Source organism: Osmerus mordax, chromosome 3, assembly GCF_038355195.1.
Source record: "Osmerus mordax isolate fOsmMor3 chromosome 3, fOsmMor3.pri, whole genome shotgun sequence".
In the NCBI taxonomy this organism is placed as follows: domain Eukaryota; kingdom Metazoa; phylum Chordata; class Actinopteri; order Osmeriformes; family Osmeridae; genus Osmerus; species Osmerus mordax.
In genome coordinates this window covers 18254680-18262409 of record NC_090052.1, presented here as the reverse complement: position 1 = coordinate 18262409, position 7730 = coordinate 18254680, and the positions used below count along the sequence as shown (strand labels likewise).

Here is a 7730-nt window from a genome sequence, read left to right as displayed (position 1 = left end):
GTTTATAAACTGCAGGTCCTCAGGACCCTGACAGGACTGTGGTGCTAGAATCACACTGGAGTCCACTGGGGTAGGTACAGCACAGTGAGTCTCTGTATACACCATACAAAGGACTGTCTCTTTCAAAAGACCGCAACCAAGGGAGACTGAACCATGACAACCAGGTAGCTATACTCTTTTATAAGGTAACACAGGACCATTCATGCCTAACTATACTGATAAACAGGGTTTGAATTACGGGGGGGATTGGGGGGGTTTGACCCCCCTAACTAAGACTTGGACCCCCCCAAAAGAGGTAAAAACAACAGGTCGGGAGGTCGATACATTTATATATCGTTCTTACCTGTAATCGTAACCCCCCCGATTGTCGTGTATAATTCGCACTCTGCTGATAAATACACCCTTTAGTATCATGAAAAACATATTGACATGGGAATCTTAGTTTTTATACTCACAGTATGTCTCAAAGTATGTCTCACAGGTGTCTGTGTCTATACAAAGAGGCCTTTTGAAAAAGATTCTGTAGTCTGTGAGGCCAGTAAAGGTTGACTGATTCCTTTGAAGATAATTTAAGCAGTGCATGTCACTAGAGGGCGATAAAGCCTAGCTTAATCTCAGCATTTGAACTATGGGTCCGTAAACACCTCTGCTCTGTCATCACCAATTACAGCACAGGGGAACAACTCAAACCTTGAAACATGTAATGAGAGAAACATGTAATGTTGTTTAGGTTAAGAACATATTTGAGAAGAACAAATAAAGTCGTGGAATGTCATAGAGTAATACTACACTTCCTAGCATCCTAACAAGTGTAGGATTTTGGTCCACGCCCAATCCACAAACCAAAAGGTCATACATAAACACAGACCCGAAACCCCTCTCTTGAGCACTGAGATTTAGCATTTTTAACTTGACACTCTACATTTGGCATTTGACAGATATTCAAGCATTCAAACCTAAAATGGTTTTACTCTGACCTATGACCTTTGACACCCAGGATGCATCTGGTGTGTGTGGCGGGGCTGTTCCTGGCCCTGCTGGCGATGGGGGGCTCTCTGCGTCTGGGAGCCTTCAACATCAAGTCCTTCGGAGACAAGAAGGCCTCAAACACAACTCTCATGGACATCATCAGCACAGTGAGTCGCTGTCCAGATATCCCTCAGTAATACCAGTAGAAACCCAGATTTCAGCTATATAAACCCCAGTCCAGCAGAGGGAGCTGTAGATCCCAGTTTCTGTCTTGTTGCAGATCGTTCACCGCTATGACATCATCCTGATCCAGGAGGTCAGAGACACCGACCTGTCAGCCACCAACATACTGATGCAGCATGTCAACAAGTAAGATAATACACACTCCTCAACCAAACCTGACCACTTTAATTAACCACAAATCCCTTTAGGAGACTGTCTGTTGAGAAGGTGACTGATGGACAGGGCTACTGTATTTGTTGTTCTGTGTGTCTGTACTCCTTTCAAGGGGCCCGTCTCCATACAAGTATCAACACATCGTCAGTGAGCCACTGGGACGCAGCACCTACACGGAGAGATACCTCTATCTCTACAGGTATACACAAACACACACAGCTTGTACAAGGAGACTTCTACCTCTGCAGGTACACACACATAGTGCTAGAAAGCACACTGTCCTGTGTTTTGCTCCAGACAGGATTTGGTGTCTGTGGCTAAGAACTACACCTACGATGACGGGTGTGAACCATGTGGAACCGACACCTTCATTAGAGAGCCCTTCGTTGTCATGTTTTCCTCCAAATACACAGGTAAAGCATTAGAGAGGTGACCGGAGAGTAAGAAGGAGAAATCGAATGGTAGTACCTACATGTTTTGGTGTACATATTTTGTTTCAATCCCCTTTCTCCTCTTTCCCTCCAGCCGTGGAGAACTTTGTCCTGATTCCCCAACACACGTCTCCAGACTTTGCCTTACAGGAGGTGGATGCTCTGTACGACGTTGCTGCTGATGTCCGAGTCCGCTGGAACACCAATGTGAATACATACTAGCCCACCTGCTATTAGAATAAATGTCATCATGGTAGAGCCTCATGTAAATACAGTATATACTGTATCCATTCTAAGGAATAACTCTCAGTAAATAAGTAAAAATATATATGGTAAACATAACGTGGATCTTAGATTAACAGCTTAGGACGATACTGTCTCTCCTCTGTTCCTGCTACAGGATATTATTCTGCTGGGAGACTTCAACGCTGGCTGCAGTTATGTCACTAGCTCTGAATGGGTGAAGATACGCCTCTTCACAGACAAGAGCTACCACTGGCTGATCACGGATGATGTAGACACCACTGTGTCAAACACCGTCTGTCCCTACGACAGGTAGAGCTAAACAAACACTTAACACTTGTAAAACACACTAATTCTATCGATTATTTAGACCCGTTTGTTCTCCGGGTTTTCTCCTCTGTGTGAGCAGGATAGTGGCCACCACAGACATGATGAGAGGACTGGCCACAGGCTCGGCTCGGGTGTTTAACTACATGGAGGCCCTGAAGCTGAGCCACAGCCTGGTGAGACCCACACACATCCCCAGGAAACCTGACACTTGACCCTTCAATGAAAAGAATGTGCCGAGTCATGTTTGGGATTTATTCTTAAAATCTAAAACTGAAGGTCTGGTTTTCTGTCTGTGTCCCTCAGGCACTTGGGGTCAGTGACCATTACCCAGTGGAGGTAGAACTGACTGGGCCTGCTGTTTGAATTCAGAAACTCTAAAGCAGCAATAAAAATGGTCTAAACCAAAGTCATTTCTCTTTGTGTGGCCTTTACAGACAATATTCTGCTGCAATACTCCATGTCAATTTTCAGATATTTATTTTCAACCCAAAAGTACATATATACTGATAAGACAAAAATAAAATCATGAACAACATAACCTTCACAAGATAAAGGTAAGGATGTGATGACAGTAACATTTTTATCGCTCAACAATTTTAGAGCACTGTGTTTTAACAAAAAAATCTACAAAGTTGTGATGGGAGGAAACAAACTGACACACAACGGGAGGAAGAACAACAATGTCCAAATGGGAAGCCATAACCAAGTCACAAACTTGCCATTGGTTATATGCAATCCAGAATATCATCCTCATTGGGTTGATTAAGAGCACTTATATCCCTCATTGTTAATGGATTGTAGAAAGAGAGAGAGAGGGGGCGTCTAAATAGTCTAAGGTCGCATGACAGAAGCAGTGAGCAGCTCGTTTCCTTTGTTAATCTCTCAGATTAAACAGCGGTGGAAGGGTATGAGGACAGGAGGCTAGTCGCCAAGACTACCAAGATGCTCCCTGGTTTACTTTCACAGTTTTGTAGTGGGCACCAGAAGGTTAGGAACACTATGGCTATACAAGTAGGCACAGGGCACATCTGATCAAATGCATTCTTTCTTCACCGTCTGTCCCAAACAAAAAAAATAAGGGGAAAGAGAGAGCATTGGATCGATTGCGTGTGACCGTGTCAGTGTGTGTGTGTGTGTGTGTGTCTTAGGCCTTTCTCTTCTTCAGCATCTCCAGGTACATGCGCAGAGACCTCTGGATGGAGTCCTTGGTGATGAAGCTGACGAAGTTGTGCGTGTCGGCCTCCCTGTTGGCCAGCAGCTTGTCGATGGTCTGTTTCCTCATCATAGACTTGGTGATCTGTCTGGCGTGATCTGGGAGGAGAGGAGACGGGGGCATGAGGAACTGGGGAATACCTTCAAACCTCCATCGAATAAGCTTGAGATTGAAAGATAACGTCTTAAACATGGTCTGAGTGGACATGAAGACTGAGGTCAGGTTTATAGGAGCTCGACACCGTTTCAAATCCATGGTATTTGTAATGATGCGCGAGAAGTGGTGCTTTGGGAGAGCAGTGTACAGTGTGAGCAGAGAGGTGTCACAGTGAATCTGACCTGGGATGGCCAACCACTTGGTCATGGTTTCTGTGGCTGTGGTCAGGACCTGCTCCTCAGGGACCAGCTGGTCGACCAGGCCGATCTTCAGGGCCTCGGGAGAGGTGTAGAGCAGACCCAGCTCCAGGGCTATCTCTGTGGTCCGGTGGCCCACTGTGTTCACCATGGTGTCCTTGAACCTGGGTGGCAAACGTGAGCACAGCATGGACATAACCCACACGACATGAAGTCCTGAGCCTAACCACACGTCACTGGGAACAACTACATGTTATATCGCTGAACTTGCAGACAACCCAAACACAAACTGTAATCAGGTTACATGGAATTTGTAGAGGACAAAATGGGGGGAGGGGGGGGGGGGGGGGGAGTATAGATATTTATGTAAGAAAGCCTAAGTTTAGCTTAGGCTAGCTCTTACCAGAAGGGAGCTACGATGCCCAGTTTGGTCTCGTTGAGCCCGATGGAATAACGAGGGTTATCAGCCATGATCCTGTAGTCACAGGCCATGGACATGAGACAGCCACCCGCAGGACTGGAGCCCTAAAGACAGAGGGAGGGATGGGGAGAGAAGGAAGGAGAGAAAGGGAGGAGGGAGGGAGAGAAGGGAGGAGAGAAAGGGAAGAGGGGAGTCAGGTGGCTGAGCGGTGAGGGAATCGGGCTAGTAATCAGAAGGTTGCCAGTTCGATTCCCGGTCATGCCAACTGACGTTGTGTCCTTGGGCAAGGCACTTCACCCTACTTGCCTCGGGGGGAATGTCCCTGTACTTACTGTAAGTCGCTCTGGATAAGAGCGTCTGCTAAATTACTAAATGTAAATGTAAGAGGGACAGAGAGAAGGGAGGAAATAAGTGAGAAAAGGAAGGAGAGAAAGTGAGAAGGAACGGAGAGAAGGGAGGGCAGGAGTGCAGGAGAGAGAGAAAATGAAGGGGGGAGAGAAGAGGGAGGGAGGCAAAGAAGAATGGAGGGAGGGAAAAATGGAGCGAGAAAGGGCAGGAAAGAAAAGAGGAAGAGACGAAGGAGGAGAAGGGAGGGTATGCTTACCATTGTCACACCTGCATGTTCCTTGAGAGGTTTAGTATTGAATTTGCTGGGATCATTGATTTACATTTTAGTCATTTAGCAGTCCATTATGTTTTAGAATAGTATGTTTGTACATAGTAAGTGAAGGGACTGAGTCAATGTACTATATCATACACCAAAAAAATGTATGTGTACATGTTTCCCCCCCCCCCATGATGTCATGTTCCAAGTGTTGAAGTAAGATTAGACAACAGTAAAACCAATACGACATTTTAAATGTTATCTTTTTTGAAGATTGTATCTCGTAAGATCGGGATTCTGACTCACGTTAATGGCTGCTATGGTGACCATGTTGGATCCATATAATTTTAACCACATTTCCTGCACAGCTTTCCAGAACTCTCCACAGTGTTCTGGACTCTTCCCATACATATCCATGATGTCCAGACCGGCGGAGAACACCTTTGGAAGGGTCTGAAAGACACACACAACCCTTTCAAGCATTTTGAAACATTGCATGTGTACACTATGTAATTGGTTAAACTCACTCATAAATAATATTTTGCCTTGATATTTGTGTGTGTGTGTACGTGTTTGTGTGTGAGAGAGAGAGATAAAGAAATAGAATGTGTGTCTGTACTGACTGAAGTAATGATAAGGCCTCTACAGCTCCTGTCCATTTCCAGCTTTTCCAAACTGATGGCAAACTCTGTTAGGAAGTCCAGACTCAGACTGTTCACCGGAGGACTCTGCATCCACATCACTGCTACACCTGTAGAGAGAAGGACAGAGGTAGAGATAGATGGAAAGTAAGAAGACAAAGGAGAAAAAAGAGAGACTGAGATTTTCATATTAATGTTGACGTGGATATGTCATTCTGTGTTTCTTAAGCAGGTTCTTACCAGTGCTTGCATCCAGGTCAACTTTAATCTTGGCAGAGCTGGAATTGTTCCTCTGTTGGACGGCTGCATATGGAGAGGCACATACTCTCCCATGTCTACAGTGAAGAGACAGCTGGGACAACAAACCTGCCAAAGAATGAAAGTTATATTACAGTCACTGGTGTTCACGATAAACGTATGCTAAATTCAATTCACGATGAGTGGTTAATGTTTAGTCTTTGTCAGATAGTTTAAAATAGGTGGTGTTTAGTGTGGGTGTCATACTATAGAGCCTAGCCTATTAGTACAGAGTATGGGTAGGTCATGCTGCAAACTTTAGCCTTTTTGGTTCTACAATCCACATCACTAGCTAGATGCAAAAAATGCCATAACCTAGGCGAGCCAGATAATTACTTAATTCAGTACACGTAGAACTATCTCCGATAATATTAAATTAGCTTAGCTCACATGCACAGAGGTTTACTACTGCGCACTTGACCTTTGTTCCAGTTTCTGAAAGTATGGGCAACAATCGACTGGAGAGGCAGGCACTCTAGCACTGGAGGCTAGCAAAACATTAGCATCAATTTAGGTTTGTTTTGTTTTCAAAATCGATCCAGCTCCAACCTCTCTGTAACCAGAAAGACCAACCTACCTGAACATCCATACTTGAATGAATTTCTCAATGCATTTGCCATGTTGACCAGTTCAGTTGACAAGGGCTACTTCAGTTCTATAACTTCTTGAACGACTGGGGCCCCACTGTAGCTTCCGCAGTGGGGGTAGGCGATAAACTATGAAGGCGGAGAGTTAGGTTCCGTGCACAAGATTGGATATGATCTGTGTAGTCAAGGTCAACAAAACCCCTATTTATCCAATCCAATTTGCGATTCTGCAAATATTATGTAAATAATACAACGACAATTGTCTTGATTTGTTATGTTCTTGATCCTGTGTCTTATTTATTAAGTGCATTCATTAAGCGTAAACATGCCCTGGTGTTATGAAATATAAATTAAGTATTGACATAAAACGGGACATTGGGGTGCCTGTTCACTGTGGGTTTGAGGTCAGGCCGGGTGGACTACCGGTGTCGTGCCAGTGTTCCGGAGAATTCAGTTCCCCTGTTCCCCCTTCCTTGCGCGTGCGCGAAATCATGACGTTTTCTTTTGTTGCTTGGTTGAGCGGGTGGGAACCACTTTCCTTGGGCCTCCAGAGAAATATGTTCCCCCTGTGCTCTCAGTGTAAACGACTAATGTATAGATGAAACTTGTTATACATAATGATCACATTAACATACATCACCAGCATCACTGTATAGCTTTATAAATGGGCAGTTCAAATTGGGATAACTTAGTACTGTAAATAACAGTAGTGCTACTACTGTAGGCTACACTAGACGTATTAGCACAGCTGTTACAGACTCGGGACTGACTAACGATTGAGCAATACAACTTACTATACTATACTTTAAAGCCTGTATGTGAATGCAAATTAACTAACCAACATCAAGAAATGTACCTTATGCTCATGGAAAGTAGGTAGAGTATACTATAAGCTAACACACGCGATTATATAAATCACATTGAGCTCAACCAAACAACAAGAGAAAACGTTATTTCGCGCACGCGCAAGGAAGAGGGAACAGGCAAGGGAACCGGTGAAGGTTCCAGGTGAGGGCGCCGTGCAACTGAGACATATCAAATGTCTCACTTTGCCTTGGGTATTCACAAATAATGTGTATTGTATTACACTACGTCACATGAATAAGTCTAAAAATAAGACAATCAAGACAACGAGTAAATTAGTGGTTCGTTGACAAGAAAGAGTCAACAACTCAAGCTCGAATTGTACTCCCCATAGTTGGCTGACTTCCGGTGTGTGACGCTCCACTACCGGAAGCAGACGAC

The 7730-nt window shown here is 44.5% G+C and overlaps 2 protein-coding genes across 2 annotated transcripts; one reads left to right on the top strand and one right to left on the bottom strand.

Annotated features, from left to right (window-relative positions):
- Positions 1-32: 32 nt before the first annotated feature.
- On the top strand, positions 33-2767 carry dnase1 (deoxyribonuclease I). Its single transcript, XM_067233470.1, has 9 exons — positions 33-164; positions 998-1136; positions 1250-1338; positions 1478-1564; positions 1663-1778; positions 1891-2003; positions 2197-2351; positions 2449-2542; positions 2673-2767. Exons 1-9 carry the CDS (start codon positions 154-156, stop codon positions 2730-2732), a joined length of 864 nt encoding a protein of 287 aa, XP_067089571.1. The 5' UTR covers positions 33-153; the 3' UTR covers positions 2733-2767.
- Positions 2768-2829: 62 nt separating this feature from the next.
- On the bottom strand, positions 2830-6846 carry eci1 (enoyl-CoA delta isomerase 1). Its single transcript, XM_067233467.1, has 7 exons — positions 6476-6846; positions 5842-5967; positions 5584-5711; positions 5267-5413; positions 4339-4460; positions 3921-4099; positions 2830-3680 (listed from the first exon to the last, which is right to left on the bottom strand). The coding sequence occupies exons 1-7, from the start codon at positions 6516-6518 to the stop codon at positions 3514-3516; spliced, it is 912 nt and encodes a 303-aa protein (XP_067089568.1). The 5' UTR covers positions 6519-6846; the 3' UTR covers positions 2830-3513.
- Between the last annotated feature and the right edge of the window lie 884 nt (positions 6847-7730).

What these genes read in the sequence shown, in the direction of transcription:
- dnase1 (XM_067233470.1), top strand. An exon ending in CTGATGCAGCATGTCAACAA is followed by an intron (nt 1,339 to 1,477) that starts GTAAGATAATAC and finishes ACTCCTTTCAAG; the next exon opens with GGGCCCGTCTCCATACAAGT. An exon ending in AGATACCTCTATCTCTACAG is followed by an intron (nt 1,565 to 1,662) that starts GTATACACAAAC and finishes GTTTTGCTCCAG; the next exon opens with ACAGGATTTGGTGTCTGTGG.
- eci1 (XM_067233467.1), bottom strand. Translation starts at nt 6,518, where the DNA reads ATGGCAAATGCATTGAGAAATTCATTCAAGTATGGATGTTCAG. An exon ending in TCACCATAGCAGCCATTAAC is followed by an intron (nt 4,461 to 5,266) that starts GTGAGTCAGAAT and finishes CTCTGTCTTTAG; the next exon opens with GGCTCCAGTCCTGCGGGTGG. An exon ending in GGCATCGTAGCTCCCTTCTG is followed by an intron (nt 4,100 to 4,338) that starts GTAAGAGCTAGC and finishes TTTGCCACCCAG; the next exon opens with GTTCAAGGACACCATGGTGA.